General features: G+C 40.1%; 1 protein-coding gene across 3 annotated transcripts in view; it reads left to right on the top strand.

Annotated features, from left to right (window-relative positions):
• SHQ1 (SHQ1, H/ACA ribonucleoprotein assembly factor) overlaps window positions 1-17,966 on the top strand; it is a 39,658-nt gene that overhangs the window by 9,813 nt on the left and 11,879 nt on the right. For all 3 annotated transcript variants that reach the window (XM_010390246.3, XM_010390248.3, XM_019280297.3), the window contains 4 exons: window positions 2,644-2,798; window positions 4,074-4,127; window positions 5,972-6,095; window positions 8,855-8,975. In XM_010390246.3, the coding sequence (XP_010388548.1) occupies window positions 2,644-2,798; window positions 4,074-4,127; window positions 5,972-6,095; window positions 8,855-8,975 (454 nt within the window). The remainder of the gene's footprint in view (window positions 1-2,643; window positions 2,799-4,073; window positions 4,128-5,971; window positions 6,096-8,854; window positions 8,976-17,966) is intronic.

The following is a 17,966-nucleotide window of genomic DNA, read 5'->3' as shown; positions in this document are numbered from 1 at the left end:
TTTAAAAGGCAAGAGCAGTAGGAAGAAAGAATGATGTATGGTGTTGATGTGTTTGCAGGAACTGTGGATTTCTTAAGGAATAGTAAGGAAAATGAATATAAAGGAAAGTGTGAGACCCAGGAAAGGCTGTCCAAGTCCAGTGATTCTGTGGAGAATGCCTGGAGGAAGAAGGTCAGAAGTGATGTGGAGGAAATGTGCTGGAAATGTTGATTTGAGAAGTGGAGGTGGAGGCTTGACAGTGAAGAAAAGATAAGTGGAGGAGATAAAATTTGGATGAAAGAATTGCAAAGACAGGAGAGGGATGAACAAACCAAACCATAGTTAGCATGAATATGGGTGTGCTGAGGGGACGATTTGTGTTTTTAGGACTTTTAGCTCACTTCCTGAAAAACTGAGGCTCTTCTGATCACAGTCTACCAGACAGAGCTTTAGGGAGTATCAAAGGTGGTCACAATCTGCAGCTTTCCAAAAATGGCCCCATGTACATGGAGAAGAGCTTTCACTGAATCTTCAGTGCTACCTTTTGAGGGGCAGAGTCTGTACAGGAAAGAGGAAGTGGGAAGTTCCACTAACCTCTCATTCCTCTGCAGGCTGCACCAAATTCAAGCAATTTAACAGAAAATCAGCTTTATTATTTCAGTTACTTGTTTAAGTTTACATTATTATTGAGTATTTTTAAGGCAGCCCTGGGGAAAATGCTGACTCTGCACAAAGGCTTTGGGCAACTGCAGTCAGAGTAGTGCTGCCTTTCATCTTGTAATGGCTTAGGAAGAGCTTGAAGAGAGACTTGTTTGCTACTGATTAATATCAATAACTGACTTTATTCTGACTAATCTGCTCCTGTAGCTGGTGTTGCTGATTCCTTAACCTGTAGGGATAGAAGCACACATTTAAAAACCTTAGAATTGAAACACACTAGTTTAAAGAAAAAAAAAAAGAGAAGAAAGGTCAGTTCTGCTCAGTTCTCTCCCTTTGGGAGAGCTGGGGGTTCAAGACTTGGCTTGAGAGGGCCATAAACTGAGGCTCTGCTCTCATCAGGAGATTATCAGAGGTACTTCCTGACCTGTACTTTCCTGACTGACCACTGAGTCAGCTCTCTGTGTGGGCCCAGCACATTTTATCTAAGTGCTCCTAACACATTTAGAACTGGAAGTGTCATAGTAGTCTCGAGATACAGATCTCACAGTGATTTAAGTGGTGTTATCACAGTGTAAAATACCAGTAGGGCTGTAACAAAACACCCTTTGGCTGTCAGACCTCATCCTCCCCTCAGAGATTAAACTCTGCTTCACTGACACTCTGCTACTGAAGGACAATTTGAAGTATCTTCTTTTTTAACATGAGGAATGACCAGCTTAAAACAAGTAAAAGAGGTGATTAAAATGTAAAGGTAATGTCTGCAGTCTTATCTGTCAGTAACTTTGTGAGATGAATTTGTCTGATTCCTTTAGATGTGGATCTATTAACACACAATTATACTCTGGCATGGTTTTGCCATTGGCAAATACACAAAACAATTTTAAATCAAAGTTACAAAAAACTTGCCAATTTAGCTTACTTGATAAGTAGCAGCAAGTGCTGCTTTGCATTAGATTAATACTGATTGTGGTACAGATTGTTAGCTACAATTTGGCAGTGTAAGTGTACAAAAGTGTACAGGCTTAGTACAGCAGAAAATGTAATTACAATTTTAATTGTTCTGATAATTTCACACCATGTACTTGGAAGTTTTGAACTGGGAAAACAAAGTAGGTGGTGGTTTGGACATGTTAATTATGAGTTTCAGGCCTGGATAATTAATTGTTCAAAAACTTCAGGCAATGGGTAGATGTTTTGTTCTAACATTGAAGTATTTTCTCCAGACAAAGATATTTTATTTAGATATTTTTATTTAGAACACCTGGCACTTTGCAGCAACTTAATGAACATCTTGTAACATTTACCTTTGGGAATGGTCTAGTGTACATCTTACTTGCTGTTATTTAGTAGACTTGGAATTCCTGTGTTTATGGTCCAGTTGTAGATGTTATGATGCTTCAGAGTTTGAATTTTAGAGGAAGCAAACTTTACTGCTATGTTTTATGAATTTCACTTGGAGTTTCTTTGCTTGCTGTTTAAAAGTGGAGTGTGGCTCACATTTTCATTGGAGAATCAACTTATAAAGAAATTTACTGATAGAGATACATCATCTATAGTTGTGATTCAAGGGATGGTACTGAACTGCTTTGCATGAACAGAAAACCAGAGTTAGAACTACCCTATCTTTCTAAATTGTCACTTGCCTCTGGATTTTTATCCCATACAATGTGGGCTTAAGAATCCTCATTTTACTCAGATCCTGATTGTGCATTTATCTCTGTATAAGATATCCAGGCATCCACAGAAATTCTTAGCATCTGGAGAGGTTCAAAATCATCAGTGTGTACATGCAGTGCTAGAGCTTGACATTGAAAGGAATACACCAGAGCTTAATAAAAGTTAAAGAGGAAAGTAAGAGAGATTTAGGCTTTTACTTGAGTGATGGGTGACTTGTGATTAGTTACATGCTCCTTTTTAAAGACACTGTTGAAGTAGTATTACCACCTATTAAAGTGAATGTGCCAGCTTTAAATTCATAATCAATTATCCTTTTACTTTTTATAGTTGTCTTCTCGGAGGAAGAGAGAGAGCAGATGAGAAAGTTCACAAATAAATCTTACCTTCTGGATAAAAGAAGCCGTCACCATGTATATCTTGGATTAATTGATATTCTTCTGGCATATTGCTATGAGATCTGTGTCAATGAAGGGGACAAGAATGTAAGTTTAAAGAAGTAAAAAATAATAATATATTTTAGGAACCTAGTGCTGGACCCTGCACTGCCATTTAAGAAACTTACCTTTTAAAGCGAACTTACTTCCAGGCATCAAAAATACATGATGAAGTTCAAATGAAAGACTCTCCATCTCTAGACTTCATGCACGTGGGGTTTAGTAGGATTTCTGAATACTTGTGTTCTTCTACAGCAGCATTGTAATAGGAGAGATGTGGAGTTGCAGGAGATTCCAGACAATTCTCTGTATTTCTGATTTGTGTGTCTTGATTTATTCAAATGCAAATTTAACAAGATAATTGTTCTTTTTTGTTCTGTGTGGATCCCTTGCCCTCTTGGAAATGGAATTGCTTCCCAGATACAACTTTGTGCCTTGCATCTCCTGTGCTGTTATGAACCAAGGAGATGCCTTTTCAGTGCTTTTGATCAAAATATTGGAGCATGTAATCAAAACCATTCTGTCTTAATGAGACTGACATGCAGGGCATGGATTGTAGAATGACAAGCAAAATGTCCAGACCTGCTGATTGACCAGAATAATCTGGAATTGCTGTTGTGTTGCACGTTAGTGCTGCACAGAACTGCACCTCTGCCAGGAACACAGTTGTACAATTCTTTATTGGTTTTGCAGTAACTGTATGGTGTATGTGGAAAACACACTGGGGTTTTTTCCCCTTGCCCCTACCTTTTTTTTTTAATTCCTATTTAACAGGAAAACCAAGACATTTGGGCCACACAAATCTTCACTAGAGCCAGGATTATAGATCGAGGTTTTCTGGCTTTTTGCCCCAATCATCCCACTAGACCACACTTCCACTCAAATACTATGAATCTGTCACATATTAAGAATAATGACATTTTACATGTACTGCTGGCTTTAGGACCCTCTCTGAAAGCCAAAAGTCTTGAGCTGTTTTCATGAGACAAGGTATTTGAGCTTGCTTTTGTTGATTGAAGTGTCTGTTGCTTTGTGCAAATGGACTGAATTCCACTAAAGTACCATTTCTCAGTGTATTGCTGTTCCATTTTAAAGATTTTGTGCATGGGCTGCATCTTCCCACTATGGAAACCAACTCAGTTACTCAACATCTGCATTGCAATATAATTTTTAATGCTGTCCTGTGGCCATTTCAATGCACATAATGTAATGACTGCTTCTTATTCACAAAGGTTCTTAAATTGCTGCCAAAATGTTATCTTAAATAGTTTGCCAGCAGTTGGATTAGATAATACTTGTTTTACTGTCCCCTCTGAAAATCAGGTTGAATCATCTTGGAACATCAGGAAACTGAGTGCAACGTTGTGCTGGCTGGAGGTAAGGTAAAAGTAAAGTTTTGTGTTATATTTTTGCTGTATTACTTGAGGATTTTTTGGTATTTTATGTTGTTTCTGTGCCAAGTTTACTACTCTTTCAGTGTTGAAGATGAATTAAATGCATGTCCTGTTTTTGATGGTACCTGAAATTGATTTCTGGGCTTCAGAAATTAGTGGGCATGTGTTGTTTTACCTGCCCGCTTCTTTTCACCCTTATTCTTGGAATAATAAAGGTTGGAAAAGACCTTTATGGTTGGACCTGATGATCTTAACCAGCACCATCACCATGTTCACCATTAAACCACGTCCAAGGGCCTCATCCCTGTTTGTTTAGTTGCTGCTCACTCCTTGGAACCAACACAGGTTAGAGTAAACCCTGAATTCCACTCTCTCCACATTCAGATTGTTCACTGAAAGCATCCAGGCCAGTGTAAAGAAATGGTTACAGCATTGGAGGTGGTGGAAAGGACTTGACCTGGCCTGAAATCCGTTAATTCCTAAAATGCAGGAAGGTGGAAAGGACTGTCCCAGCCTCAGTCCTGAAATGACTGAGCCAACTCTCACTTTGCAGGATCAAAACTGAAATTGGACAGGATTTTTGGGTCCAGTCCTTCAAACTTTTCCAGTAGTGGTGAATGTTATAGTCAGTTATAACTTGTCCTTTGACAACAGGTTTTATTTTGAGTTCTGCAGTAGCAGGTTACAAAGGAGTGCAGCTAAAATGCCCTGCCTTAATTCACAAGTTTTTTTTGTTTTCCAGATCTATGTCCTAACATAGTGAAGGAGTTTTCTGCACATGCTTACTGTGTGATAGAGCAGTTCTTGGTGCAGCCTGTGCCAACAGTGTATTTCACACCCAGAAAACTCACAATCCTGGCACCAAGCTGTTAATAACTATCTCTGTTAGACAACCCGTTAGGGCTGAGAGTTTTCATCACTCTGTAAAAAAAAAAAAAAAATTCCCTCAGCTCTGATTTGTTTGAGCTCACTGCAATTTTGCTGGCCATGGCATGTACACACCTTAGCCTCTAAATATTCAATCACAAACCATAAATGATTTAAATGCTTGCTGGTGATCCATTAAAATGAACAATGGGTTGAGGTAGTCACAGAATGCAAAGAAGTGCTGGCTGTCAGCATAGTGCTTTTATTAATTTTAATAGATTGAGAGGTCAAGATGAAATAGGTATTTTTTTTTTTTATTAATTAATAAATGGAGTATTTTGTCTCGAAAAGTGAAAGCTGGAAAGGAAATGACTCTTAAGAAAGTCTTTAATAACTCCTTAATGCCTCTGGCCTGAGTAAATTAGAGGTGTTCCTCACTGATAAAGGAGGGCAATGAACTGTTCTCCCCAGGCAGGTATATTTATCCCTGTCTTGAATATCTAGAATTTCCATGAAAAGCAGAGTCGTGTATCATTTTTAAAGATCTTATATGTCCACATGTATTTGGTTAATATCATATGGATTTAATTTTTCTTTATTCTTAAAAGGGTTTTTATAGCTTCTCCTTAATATATATAATAATGTGGGGCAGATGTAATTTATTACTTTAATCTAAAGGATGGCAACATCTTGAGTTAGATGTTTTATTCCCATGTTCTTTTTTTAATCCCAAACCACTAAAATGTAAAAGACTTCTGTTATCTTACCATGCAAACTAAATGTGCAGGGTCTCGTTTCTATTTAACATGTACATTTCCATATCTATTCAAATACAGATTTTTAGAGGCATAATAAATCAAAAGGTGCTTTTTTTCCCCCCCCATTCTGCTGTGGCTTTTTTCCTTAAAGGAAAACAAACAAGCACACAGACTAATGCATATGTTTCACTGATACACACAGAGTTTCTCCAGCATCCACGATGTCCTGGTATCTTTTGGAAGAAGAGTGCTGTGCTACCCCCTGTACAGGCATTTTGAGCTGGTGACACGTGCCTTCAATGACACAGTCATGATTCTGCAGCTGGGTGAGTGTTTAGGGACTGCAGGCTGTACAAAACCGTCTTTGTATCTTGGGTTCTTGAAGTTACCTGCAACTTTTCTATTTAGCATGAGTTACTTCTTTGAAAAAAGCATTAGATTTATTTTTTGGACAGAAGGATCACTGAGAAGCAGTGCTTCAGTGGTTTATTTTAAATGCTTGGGAGTTGCAGGATTAAAAACCCACACAAATAGCAATATTAATCTTTACTACTGCCAAAAACTGTTGCTGATTGAAAATACCATTGACATTATAACAGTCAGGGAATGAAGTTTCGAGGGGAAGATGGGTGCTGTCCCTCCTCACTTATCTCCACTGCCTTATGTTGCTGTTCATAAGTGTGAAAAAAGAAAATTCTGATATCAAAACTGCGGTGATACAATGCTGACAGCCTTTGGGGGTTTTTCTGAGGAGGGTAGTACATGAGAGGTAAGAAATTTGCTTTTCTTTTAATGTCATGGTGGAAAACGGTGTTGCAGTGAACATTCAGTGATCCAGTGAAATACTGCCTGACTGGGTAAGTTATTACCAGGATGTTTCAGTTTAGAAGTCGGTAGAGTTCTGTTCTTGTGTGTCAGAATACTGTTCCATTAAAAGGAGAGAATAACAGCAAAGTTCAGTTTATCTTTAGATGAATGCTCCTCCTTGAAAATGTGGAAAAACACACAGAAGTCTGCGGGGAAAAATAATGTAAAATAGAAATATATGACTTAAACTTGCCTTCCAAATACACAGGATGAAAGCTGCTAGAATTTCATGGTGGTGTAAAATCAGATTATCATATCAAATGGCAGATACAGAGCTGGGGTTAAATTATATCCGCATTTTGAAATGGCCTGTGGAAAGGGGACTGGATTTCTGCGTCTATAAAATTCAGGTTTCAGGCTGTTGTCTGGCAGCTCTCACAGCAAGGAACTCCTGAAGGATCCAGCGATCTGCAGACCATGCTCTGACTTTATGTTACACATGTTGGAAGCTTTTTGATTTGTACTTTTAAATACAACTAGTGGGGTTTTTTGAATAATCAGGAAGTAGTATCTGCACATAACAAGCAATATATTTATTGGTCAGAGTAATGCAGACCTGTAACCATGCAAAAACTGTTAAATCCCATGGGCCCATGTTCTAAAAGCAGACATTTGATAGTTTGCCTGATGCAGGATTCCCTGTTTCAAGTCTGGCAAGATTTGCAGCCTCTCATTAGAGACCCATTAAGCTACTATAATCCAAAACTTTTCATTTATGAAGAAAGACATTTTTTGTTGCAACTTACTGTAACATTCACTGATGCACATTGTTACTTGGCAGATGAGTAGCAGGAGTGGATGTTGGAAATGGGTTGGGCTGACAGCTTGACAGCTGGAACCTGAAAAAATCAGCAAAATTTTAATTCCACACATCATTTCTTTGTAAAAGAGCATGCTTCCTTTTAGTCAAAATAGTGATGTTTGACAAGCACTGATGGGGATACAATTTAAAAGTTATTAGTTATATTTGGGATTTTATGTTTTCTTTGCTGACTTAGTTGGTTTCCTGCTAGTGAGGTTTTTTTGTTCTGTTTGCCATGGCATTTTGCTCTCCACAGTCCTTCTCCTTATTGCCATCTTCCTCACTCTTAACTTTCATTCTCTGGCTGTATTTTTTCAGCATGGGATTACTTACAAATAAGCAAACAAATTTTGTGCTTGAACAGCAGGGGGAGTGCTGATCTTTTTTGTTTCTTTTTTTTTTTTTTTTTTTTTTTCCCCCCCTCTCCTCTCTAAATCTGTAAAATGTAATTTCATCCCTGTTCAGGTTTCATAGCCTAGGAGGAGCCAGCCTCTTGGGAGAGGGTTATTAGATTCCATTTGCAGTGGTGGCTGTTTTCATTTGAATGTGGGTTTTTTACCCCCACCATTAAATGAATGGTGAAAATAATTTTTTTTAAGGTTTCCAGCTCTTAACCCTTTAGCAGCTTAGTCATCAGAAAACTAAGGGAGGGGATTCCAGCTAATTGGATGGATGCATATGAAGGAAAAACCAAACTGACAACAGAAAGCTTTCTGATTGTGGAATGAGAAAGCTCACATTTTTAATCTTTTACTGTATTTATTGACTGTGTGTCAAATGGCTCCTTCCTGAGCCTGAAGTGAGTTTTTTCTTTCATTTTGCCAAACTATTCTGTAACTAGCAGAAGTAGGAAAAGTTCTCCCTAATTCCAGGCCCTGGGCTGCTGTTAGGTAATCACTACATTGCCTCACACAATTCCATGTGCTTGACCCTGCTGTGAGCTGTGTGTTCCCAACCTTATTATTTTCCAGCACTGGTACTGGTGTAGGCATAAAGGGAAAAATGCTCCTCTTAAGAGAGATGATGTGGCAGAACTTCTTGTTATTTGTGAGGTACTTTCCAGCTTGCTTTTCTTTTTAAATTCAGTGTCCTGACTGTGCCAAAGTTTGGGCCAGCAGAGCTTGGTGCAGTGGAAAAGCTGGGGGAAGGGGCTGCTTCAGCTGTGGAGAATTACACGCATGACTGGGCCTGCAGCCTTTGGTCTTGCAGAGATTCCTGCTGAATCCAGAGGCTCCCATGCCCAGGGATGTGGATACTGAAGGACACAGTTACAGTGCTGCTGTTCCCAGCCTGTGAATCAACCCCAGTTTCCAAGGTGGTCGTGGATACTGTGGTTACTAAACCCTCAGATGTGAGATGATAAAGATGATCCATTATGATTTTTTGTGAATTACAAAAATAAAAATCTATTTCCAGGAAAAGCTGCAGTTTTGAAGTGTCTGCTGGACATTCACAAGATTTTTATGGAGAGTGACCCTGCCTACATCCTTAATGATCTCTTCATTACGGACTATTGCATCTGGATCCAGAAAGTCAAGTAAGTTCTTCAGCAGTTAGTGATGTGGGAGATGTTTTTAGCATACTTCATCTATGAACAAGTGTCAGTAAAATAAATTGTCTCCTATACACGGGAATATGATAAATTTTTTTTGTTTAGTAACAGTGTCTGTCCAGCAATTCTTGATACAGAAGCAAAGACATTCAGTACACTTTTTAAATGCAGTGACATCACTGGAGGAGGGAGGGAGGAAGGAATTGCATTTGAAATAAAAATGTGAATTTTCATTAATATGTTAATTGAGGTTTTGGGGGGAAAAAACAAATTCTGGGGAATTCTCATTACACTGTGATCTCTCTTAGGAAGAGAAATGTTTATGCAGCTCTTACGTAACTTCAGGGTAAAGGTTGGAAGGAGCTTCTAGGTCAAAATTGACAGCACATGCAGAGCATTCCCAGCTGTATGGAACATTGATTTATGGGCTGTAGCAGTTGCACCAATTGATTATTAACACCAGAACAAGTGTCACAGATCTCCATGTGCTCTGTGTTCCTGCTGCTGCAGCTCTCCCTGGCAGTGTGGGAAGCTTTGGCTGCCACTACTAGAGAGGAAGGAGGGACTCTGCCACCTCCAGACAAAATCCCTGCAGTTGTGTGTCTCACCTGTGTTCTTTTAAAGGAATCAGCATGGCTTATTTCCAGAGTTTTGGGAAGTTTGCAGCCAGACTGGTTGGAATACCAGCATGTTCTAGTGGCTTAAAACCAAAGGTATCAGTAGGAAAACAGTGGGAAGTGGATTAAATGATTAAAGCAAGCTGCGTGTTCAAATCTTACTAAGCTTTATATTGTTCTTGTCAGATTTATTCTGTTTTTCATACAGCTTTTGTATTATTTTTCCTTCCTTTTTATGTCTTCACAGCCTTCTCTGAAGGCCCACAAAAGAAGGTGTGAGTTGGAACAGGCATGACTAATATACACACAAAAAATGGCATTGTCTTATTTGTTAATACAGCAAGGCAGACTCCTAAACCAGTGGCTAAAATAGTCTTTGTATTTAACGAGAGACTGTGGGGGATAAAATAACTGAAGTGCACAAGACAGTGAAGGGGATATAGAGGGAATTTGCCAATAATCAGGATCAGAAAGGGGAATGAGACAGAGAATTGAGTCAGCCTGCACAGGCTGCATGTTTAGGTGTGACTTTAGCAGTACTTTTTGGAGAATTAAAGAGCTTCAGTTCATAGCTGTTTATTATGTGTTGTAGATGTTGATTCTTATTCTGTGTGTGCTTTCAGTGACTCTGTTCCTATAGGTAACAATATATAAAGTACTTTAAAGCAATTACAGGTGTTTCCAAATGTTTTGATTCATCAATCCTAATGAATTCCTGAAACAGCCGGTTTATTTTACACTGTCATATTTGAGGAGGCTTTTTTCAACCACGCCTTAAATGTGTGGGAAATTCACCAAGTGTGGGGAAATTCAGGTTGAAGTTGAGTTGAAAAAGTGCAGTAAATAAAGGAGAAAGTTATTTCATGGGTCTTTCACAAAGAAATGAGTCATTAAGCAGTAATACCTCTGCTGCCCATATCAATGAATATAATGTCTAGCAAGTTAGTCATAAAACCCAGTTTTCTTTAAATCCAGCCCAGGAAAATGCACAGTAGCTATAAGTGACTGATAGATTAACACATTTCCTCCCAGACTCTCACATTATGTCCCAGTTAAGCAGAACTGACAGCTGCTGGAAAGAGGGCAATTAAGCTATCTTATTGTCAGAGAGACATGGCACAATAGCTGTCTGTCATTAGGGGAGCAAGAGAGAGAGAGAGGAGCTGCAGAACCCAGTCCTATTTTTAGGCCTAAATCAGGACAGCATTTAAGCATATGCTGCAGTCATTGCTGTGCAGTTCAGCAGTGTTTGAAGTTCAGCAAGTGCGAAGGGAATGGGAACACTTGGTTTTGTTCCTTTATGTGGAAGGGAGCAACTAAGCTCACTTGTCACTCCAGAACATACCCTGACAGGGTGGTGATTTGTCTGTTCAAGGCAAGGGGTCCCAGCTCCCCAAGGTGAGGCACCTGGAGAGGAGGGTGCTGCATCTTCCCTTCCAGGGGCAGAAGGGTTGTGACATCCCTCTGGTAATTAATTCCCTCTGAAGCACTGGCACAGGGTGCCCGGAGCACCATCCTGCCCCCGGCTGCTCCATCCCTGGCAGTGTCCAAGGCCAGGTTGGATGGGGCTTGGAGCAGTCTGGGATAGTGGAAGGTGTCCCTGCCCAGGGCAGGGGATGGATGGAGATGAGCTTTAAGGTCCCTTCCCACCCAAACCCTTCTGTGATTCTATAACTGCTGTTGTGGTGGAAGAGTTTTGGGAGGGGAAGGTATTTATAGATGTTATTGTGGTGGTCTTTGAGTGTTAGTTATTTCTACCACCAGTCAGTCTGGATACTTCCCTTGTTTTGTTTCTTAGCTATTATTTGCTCCATACAGGCTTCATTAACTTCCTTTGTCTCCATTTCCTCCTGTCCTTTTGTGGCTGAGAACACTCTCAAAATCCATGGAGGGTTTTCCTTTTCTTCTCCCCTTTCCCTGTAAGTAACAAATTCCTGGTGGAGGCTGAGCCCTCTTTGTTTAAACAGTTAAAACAGACTGTAGGTCCTTGTTAGTGAAGAATTTGGGCAGTTTAAAACCAGCTGGAAACAAGCTCTTCAGCTCACCTGTGCTAGCAGAGATCTCTGGATTTAGGAAGAAAGTTTGGCACTGGCAAAACCATAATGCATATATCCACTGATCGAAAGCACACAGTCCCATTCCAGATGAAGAGAAACACCCCTGGAAGGTACTAGCTTTTAAATATTCCATATGGAAACAAAAACCTTATAGCCAGCAGTGTGTCAATAGCTGATTATAAATTTGGTTTGAGATCATAGTTTGGCTGTGGGTAAATTAGATGAATAAGTGAATGTGTCACTGGGCTGGCAAAAGCTGATTTATTTTAAGCACAGTGTATCTGGAATTGGAAATGATGAAGATACTGAATAAAACACAGGTGGCTAATAGTCAGCTGAGGATGGGGAGTACAAGCTAGGCCTGGAATTCTGAGGATTTGTTTGTTTGTTTCCAGAAAAATTACTTTATTCAGGTACCTGTTACTGAGAGAAAAGTAGATTCTCAAATGTCTTAGACAATGCAAGATAGTAGCAAGTGTAGCTAAAATTTTCTCTTCCTGTTGGCAATCTTAAAGCTAGTTTTACCTGCTTTCTAGGTTCCTAGTATTTCCCTTCAGGCTGCTTGTGAACTGACTATTAATAATTCCATCCATTGTGTAAAGGGGCATGTAAATCCTTCTAAGTGTTGTTAGGTTTTGAAGAAAGGGAGCATGTTGCTCAGCCAAACTTATCAGAAAAGAGGGAAAAGTAAATGTTAACCTGGGTAACAAAAGCTTGACAAAGACCTATGGAGGCAGCTTGTGGTAAATCTCAGCAGGTGGTGTCAACATTTCTGTTGAAAAGCCAGATGCAGCCAGATGGAAAATTGCATCTTTAACCCCTGAGGTCATAATGACATGTCATCACTTCATTTGATCCCCCTGCTAAGTGAGCTTATCATCCACCCTGCTGTCACTTCTGTTATTGCTTTCATTTCCATAATAAAATTAAATTTAATTTGCCTGGTTTGCATGCTTTTGTTCTTTAGGTCCGAGCTTTTACAAGCCACTCTGATACGTATGGCAGTCTCTCCGAGGTGAAATTAGAACTGAATGTGTGTTCTAAGTCTGCAGTTTTTTCCATCTTTCACACCTTCCTTTAAGCAGAAGGGGATGAGGGAGAGGAGAAGGGTTTTTGGGGAAACCACTGGTCGGTTGATGGCTGCAATATGGGCAGCTGGGACCAGGGGAATCCAGGTGTGCATTTCTTGTAGGAGAGCTTTTTCTCCCTCAGTCAGGAGTCTGTCTGTGACCCCACAGGAGTTGTGTCCTTTGTAGAAGTCAGAATAGTTTACCCACTGTCTCTTGCTGTGCTGAGGTTCCTTTGTGTGGCCTGATGTCTTTCTCCAGTGTTTTGTGTTCCCCTTTGTGCCAGGCTCTATTCACATGGTGTTTTTTGGCTGCTGTTGCACATGTGTGCCTGCTGGCCATGACATGGGTGGGAGGCTGAACAGCTTCCTTCAAGTCCTTGGCCAGACAGGCAGTACAGGCAGTTCTGCATCCCTGCTTGAGGGAACAGCTCCAGCCCATGGCAATTTAAAATATTTTTACCTAATATTTACATGGATATTTAACTTTAAACATGTACCACTTTAATATTGGTAAATGTGTATTTTCTGTGTACCTGAACTGGAGGTGAAGCTGTGAGTGTTCCTGGCAGTTTTCCAGGGTTTAGTGCACTGAGTATAGAATCACAGAATGGTTTGCATTAGAGGGGACTGTAAAGATCATCAAGTTCCAACCTCCTGCTGTGGGCAGGGACGCTTCCACAAGACCAGGTTACTCATCCATCCAGCCTGGCTGTTGTACAGTTGCTTGCTTCTCACAGTTTTATAGTTTTATGGGTATGAGGTGTGCAGGAGAATGTTTGATCCCATGTACAGTTTTCATTATCACTATTTTTCTACTTTTTAACTTAACATAAAATTATAAAAAGTATTGTTTGTGTTGTATTTTGTAGTAGCTTCAACACGTGCAGTGAAGGAGAGCTGCGAGCTAAGACAGATGAGCTGTTAAATTGCCTTGCTGTGTTCTGTGGAACTGTATCTGCAACTTGCTTTGTTATCCTTCACAAATACGTGCTCTGCACCCTGAGACAAATGTAATGTTGCTAATTTTGGTGACTGTAGGTGTAACATGCCAGTTCGAGCATGGACTCCTTGATTTACAGTAAAAACCAAGAGTCCTGGTGGCATTTTTACAGTCTCTGTAGAAGCTGCTGTCTTTATTGGAACTAACTAAATTAAAGGCAGATATTCTTGAGCGTGTCATATTTGCCTCTCCTGGTTTGCAGGTGAGACAGCCCCTGAAAGGTGGGTTGGCCTCGTAGGTCTGTTTTCCCTTTCATCTCTTCCTTACAATCGAAGCCTAGTCCTTGTTACACCATAATTACCCGCTCTGAAGCCAGCAGGGAGTTGCTGCTTGATGTGTAGGATGTGAATTTCCCCTAAATAAATGTAGGATTAATTACATTCACAGCATGTCACGGAGGTGATGAGATCGACTGTGATTGTTCAGCCCCCCCTTTTCTTTTCCCCAGGTTTTCTGACTCCCTTGTTTAATCAATACAGTGTAATGTTGCCCTGAAGTGTTAAGGCCTGATGCTGCAAAGGCATGAAGGAGTCCAGGAGTATGAGGAAAAAGATGATTTGTGAGAAAAAGGATTTTTACTGCCTGCATCATGTCAGATCCTAAAGTGCACAAGGGAGTAAAGAACTCAACCTTAAAGTATTGTAGTTTCTGTCCATTGCATTGGTTTTACTTCAGGCTTTGCTAGATTTGGGAAAATAGTTTGTAACATACAAACATGTTTAAGTTTCTGTAGTCAAATATGATCTTTCAATGAATGTAAATAGAATTTTAACATACATTCTGATGGTATATTAAAATAATTTGTGAAGTGGATCATTTATCTGCAAACTGAAGAAATTTGGTTTGGTTATTATTTGCTAAAATCTGTAAAACTTTGAAAAATGATTCAAAGTATGTAAAAAGATCTTGATTCTGCCATTTTGGCAGCTGTTTCTTCATGGCATTTTTGTTTACTTTAGTGTTTTGGGATTTTGTAAAGCTCAAAATACTTGAAAAGACACAAGCCAGGCTTTTGAAAGTCTTTTGGTATTTGCTTTTTTGCTGCTTGTAGGGTTGATATTCATAGATTAATAGAATGGTTTGGGCTGGAAGGGACCTTAAAGCCCATCCAGTGCCACCCCTGCCATGGGCAGGGGCACCTTCCACTGTCCCAGGCTGCTCCAAGCCCCAGTGTCCAGCCTGGCCTTGGGCACTGCCAGGGATCCAGGGGCAGCCACAGCTGCTCTGGGCACCCTGTGCCAGGGCCTGCCCACCCTCCCAGGGAAGGATTTCTTCTCAATATCCCATCTAAACCTGCCATACTCACAAAGTTCTATTTCACCTTTATGGCATTTTCATGTTCCTAGGAAGGGTTTAACTGTAACCTTTGAAACTCAGGACTGTCCTACTAAATGAGGAGTAAATGGAGTTACTATTGCAGGCTCTGCACCTCTCCTGTGAAAATACGGAGTTCAGGCAGGAGCATTCAGGAATAAAACTGTCCTAAAAGGTTTTCAAATGGTGCACTGCTAATGTTAGTTTATTAAATTTTTGATTTGTGATGGGGGGAAGAGGGAATGTGTTAACACATAATAAAAATGAATTCGTGCTTTAAAGCATTCTCAAATGTTACAGGAATATGCTAATTTTCAGCTGTTAACCTCCTGGATCCAGCAGCCGTGATTCCAAAGAACAAAGGCATAGGCAGTAATATATTCTGGATGAAAATCCTGCCTCTTGGCTCTGTGGGATTAATCTGATTTGTACAGCATGTTTAAAGCACTTCATCCCGTTGAGGCGCGAGGGAAAATGCCCCTCATGGTGTTGTGTTTCACGTGTGTTACAGGGTCATGGGCAGCTGTTCCCTGCTCTGGCAGGGTTTGGGTTTGACTTTACCTTCATTGCTGCCCGTGTCAGCCTTAGTTTAGTGGAGGCTGCAGTAATTTCAGGTTTGATAAAAAACTCAGTTTTCGAAGTGTGTGGTGCAGAGAAAAGCCAAATTGCTTTCATGGTGCTGCTTTGAAAGCAGCTTTGCCATTAGCATGTGCTTTTAGTGTATGCTCTTCTGTAGCCAGTTGTGTTTACTTATCAGGTAGAGTAATGACCCCATCACAGAATTCCTTAATTTGATCTGTTTTATAGTGAGAGGTTTATATTTTTGATGATATCTTTTTTAATGATGCTGTCATTCTGGATGCACTGAAGCCAGGTAATTCTCTGCCCTCACTCCCTGCAAAACAAAAGCAACTCCTATTTAGCAGAGTTTTAATTTGAAAGCTATTCTTTCCTTTGCTCTTTGGTTTGAAAAGAGCCATGCAGGTACAAGGGCAAACCCCAAAACCTTGGTGCTGCTTGTGGTCACACCTTGAGCACAAGTGAGGCAGCTGGGGTTTCTCAGGCTGCACCCTGACTGTCCTGTCCGGACTTGCTGCAGGAGCTTAGGACTACAATCCCCAATATTGTAGCTCATGACTACAATCCCCAATTACTGTAATTCCTTCTTAGCAGGTTTTACAAGCTGGCATTACTACTGCTGGCAGCCAGTTCAGTGTGCAGCACTGTTTGCTGCCTGCTTGGAGTACTCATGCTGTGCTGGCTTTGCTTCCCATTCACTTCCTTGGTGGCCTGGAGTGCTGAATTAACTTTGAGCTGCACCAGCTGCTCTTACCAATAATGGGAGTAGCTAATTGAAATGGTCTCTTTGAGATTCATTTTATGCATATTTAAAAATCTGTAAGAAAATATATGTGTCTTGTTAGAAATTTTTTTGTGGCATTAAATGTTATTTATTTAAAGGTATAAAATGAATTGCACAGGCTGCCCCCGACTGGCCATAAGTGCTTATTTGAACAATGTGCATTTTAATACAAGCAAGTCTAAAATGACACACTCAGTAAAAGCTTGTAGAGCACAGTTATGGATTGGAGAATAAAAGACAGCTGAGGGCAACAGCTTCAGAAAAATAGGTTGGGTCATGCTTGAGAACAGTTTGAACCTGAGCAGGTGAGAGAGTGAGTACACTTGAGCTGAAGAAGCAGAGTAGTATCATTTAGAAGAAGGAAGTGGCATGACCTTAAAATGCATCATTTGTAAGACTGTTAAAACACTGATTCTAGTGCTTGTTCAAAAAGATGTTGAAAAATGGAGAGGATTACGGGGGAAAATGCTTCATGAATGTAAATGCCTGAGTGACCTGTGTTAAGCCAAGACAGCAAACAAACCCAGGAGTTCATTGGTAAGAAAATTAAAGGTTGATTAGGACTTGTCTACAAGTATGATGTGACAAAGATTGCAGGTTTTAGCCATTAAGTTTTATAACCAAAAAAAAAATCATGCATCACAGTCTGTTTGAACAGGAAAAATTCAAACAGCAGTAAGTTCTCACATTTTCCTAGTGAAAAGTAATTCTGAGTTGACTCATTCTCTCTGTGTTGTTGGGTAACTCTGTACAGTCTTACTTGTTTTCTATCAAAATTGCACAGCTCAGATGAACACCTTGTGATTCAGCCCCAAGCTCTGGGTCTGGTGCAGAAAGTATTGGAGATTCTGAGCAGTTTATTATGCTACTAAAGCAGGAAATCCTATCATTTTCCTTAAAACTTAGGTAGGACTTTGCCAGTTTATCAAAGCTTACATTGACTGTTGCTAGAAAACCCAAATTTATTTATTTTCATCCCAAGTCATCTGTTCTTATACCTTGGATCACAATTCTTGGATTTAAATATAATAACTACTAATTTGCAGGCACATTCTGTGTGTCTCCTCTTTCACTGTTTTGATGCATGTTTTTAATACAATTTCTGTTTGTTTGCTGCCATCACGAGCTGCCAGTGCCTCTCCTTGGGTGCTGCATCTTGTTTAGGGCCTGAGCTGTCACTCCTGTCTGTAAAGCAGGAGGTGCACACAGAGCACTTGTAAATAACAATACACAGCTAATATAATACACTGACTTAAGAGCCTTAAGGCAAAACACTGCCCTGAGGGCTCAAAAGGGTGATAGACAGGTGTGTATAATACCAGAAATTCCCCCTCATGTATGTTTTAGCAAGCCCTGTAAAACATGGATTTTTAACAAGGGATTTAATCTCTCCTTCCAGCTGCTAGCTGCAGTTTCCTTTGATGTTTTTGCTCTCCTGCCCTCTCTTGTTTTTTCCTATTTATTCCATCGCTTTTCTATAGCTCAGATTCCTTCAGGCTGTGTCTGAATGCACCTTGCTGTGGGCAGAGAAGGCAAAGAAGAAAGCCATTTTTTCC

This window comes from Corvus cornix, chromosome 12 (genome assembly GCF_000738735.6).
Source record: "Corvus cornix cornix isolate S_Up_H32 chromosome 12, ASM73873v5, whole genome shotgun sequence".
Lineage (NCBI taxonomy): Eukaryota > Metazoa > Chordata > Aves > Passeriformes > Corvidae > Corvus > Corvus cornix.
This window is presented reverse-complemented; position numbering and strand designations above follow the sequence as displayed.